Genomic DNA, 2366 nt, shown 5'->3' with positions numbered 1-2366 from the left:
TTCACATTTTCCCCTAAATTTTCACGTTATGATAAATATATCTCTTCAATATAACCTCCAATAAATTCAATGATATCATTGTATTCGGTCATCAAATCAATTCAGTTTATTCTGTCCAATCAGCTGCCTGTAGTGTCTCTAAATGTCCAGCAGGTGTCAGTATTCTGTGAGACAGAATCAACGCAGCAGTTTGGCTTCATGATGCCTCATTAACCATCAGACAAACGAATCCCATTTATTGAACTCAATAATCACTAAATGATGACGTCTACATCATTCTTTGAGGGAAAACGTCATGGCTGAGATTGGAAAAAAATAAAGAAAAAGAGGAACTGAAAAAATGTCATCTCAAAATAAGAAAAACATTTGATTTTCCCAGGGGCGGTTCTAGGATCAGAGGTTCAGGGGGGCTGAGCACCCAGAGAGCTGTTTGAACAGGCGAGATTATTGATTGACTCTGTCATTCATTAATGCATCATATCTAAGACGTGCGCTAAAAACACAAGCAAAGCAAAAAGCAGCATTTGTTTAGAATATTCCAGCCAATTAAAGCTTTTAAAAGAACTCATTTCATGGAAACCTTTCAATCAGTTTTTATGAAAGACTTTTCTCTTTGGTGTGCCAAAATTACTTGATCTACTGGATGAAATGTTTAACTACTGCTGTTATTCTGTTTGTTACCTACCTGGTTTTTCCTGATCTTTTACTTTGCCTTTACTGTGTCCTGTTTTATTGTAAAAAGCGCATACAATATTAAAAACAACTAGGGTTGCTTCAGCACCCATGGATTCTCCTGATCTAGATTCTTTCAGATGATGAAATCTTTAGGATTTTATCTGTTTTTTCTGTATTTAATGTTGCCAAAGGTTGTTTGGTACAGAAGGTCAGAGAAAAGCTCAGACATGTTTTAATAGAAAAAGTGTATTTCAGTGTTTATTCAAACATCCCAGGAAGGCTGATGTTTCCCAGCTCAGAGGCTGGAGCACGTGCTCTGCACGCGGAGCTAATGGACCTCAGAAAGGCTCAGCTGCTTCTGTCCCATAAACACTGATGGGAGCTGAAAACCTCAACAGTTTGATGGCAGATCGGCTTTTATTGGGGAAGGAAGTCTTGGTGAATTAGTGAAACGGGCTCCTGAGGGGCCCTTCGTGGGGCCCCTGCACTGGTGTCTTCTGTCCACCGTGGGACAGAAAGCTTCAGCTCTTCCAGAAGTTGGGGTTCTGCGCCATCCTTCTCTGGAAGTTCTCATACCACTTGAGGACGCAGCTGGAGGGGATGAAGGTCTCCGTGGGGTTCGGCGTCATCTGCGCCTGCGACACCGCGAACGATGAGGCGAAGTTGTAGAGGCTGTCCAGCATCTTCTGGGTGAACTGCATGAACGTGTCCACGGAGGACACGGCGGCGCTGGACACGGGGATCTGCTGGGCCAGTTGATCCAGACTTTCCACGGACACGCCGACCTGAGCCACGGATGGGGCGGCTGAAGCCATCACGCCGAAGGGGTGCGCCCCGCCCTCCCCTGCCTTGAGCCCGGAGATCTTGAAGATGGCGCTGGGCTTCTCGTTGGTGATGAAGCCGAGGAGCTGCCACACCGGAGCGCCGCTCAGCGGGTCTGGGAAGGAGAAGTAGACGGCTCCTCCCATCCCGGCGGGGAACGGGACGGTGCCCAGCATGAACACCACCACATGGTTCACATTCTCATAATCTGCCAGATTAAAGACGAATTTATCAGAGGCGACCTGGACCGAGTCGGTCTGAACCAGCCTACCGGCCACCAGACAGCCGAACATGTCTGCGGACCGCAGCGACCCTGTTAGCTTATGGTTAGCTTAGCCTGCAGCTCCAGCGGAGCTCTGGAAACTTCTTCTTCTTCTTCATGTGGGTGACGCTGGCGCACTGCTGCCCCCTGCTGTCTAAAACCTCGTTGTGTCATATCAGTCTAAACAATTGTTTATTTATTCATTTCAGGCAATTAAATGCATTAAAACATACAAGTGAGAGCCAGTTCATCAATCCAAACGCATGAGTCATTATAAATAACAACAACAACAAAAAAACAGGTCCGAAAGAGAGTGGGAAGAAGAAAACATTATAAAATCCCAACTGTGTTCTCATTCATAGTAAGCTTATATACACACACACACACACATATATATATTTATATATACATCATTTCCATCATTTTCCTTAGAACTTAGAACTGAAAATTGTAGGAACAAAAGCATTTAAAAAATAAATAAATAAAAAACGCATTTAAACGCCTTACGTTGATTTAACTTTGAGAAATTTGATGAATTTACTGAAACCTAAAAAAATCTATTTGCAGAAAGAAAATGAAAATATAAAATAATGGATGTTTATGTGGG

General features: G+C 43.7%; 1 protein-coding gene across 1 annotated transcript; it reads right to left on the bottom strand.

The window, feature by feature from the left end:
• Nucleotides 1–718: 718 nt before the first annotated feature.
• Nucleotides 719–1900, bottom strand: LOC107096057 (chromosome unknown open reading frame, human C11orf73). The gene has a single exon (XM_015392544.1). The coding sequence runs from the start codon at nt 1788–1790 to the stop codon at nt 1197–1199; it is 594 nt and encodes a 197-aa protein (XP_015248030.1). The 5' UTR covers nt 1791–1900; the 3' UTR covers nt 719–1196.
• Between the last annotated feature and the right edge of the window lie 466 nt (nt 1901–2366).

The sequence above is a fragment of the Cyprinodon variegatus genome, unplaced genomic scaffold (genome assembly GCF_000732505.1).
Source record: "Cyprinodon variegatus isolate N-32 unplaced genomic scaffold, C_variegatus-1.0 Scaffold595, whole genome shotgun sequence".
Lineage (NCBI taxonomy): Eukaryota > Metazoa > Chordata > Actinopteri > Cyprinodontiformes > Cyprinodontidae > Cyprinodon > Cyprinodon variegatus.
Note: the sequence above shows the minus strand (reverse complement) of the source record. Positions and strands in the feature narration are given on the sequence as shown.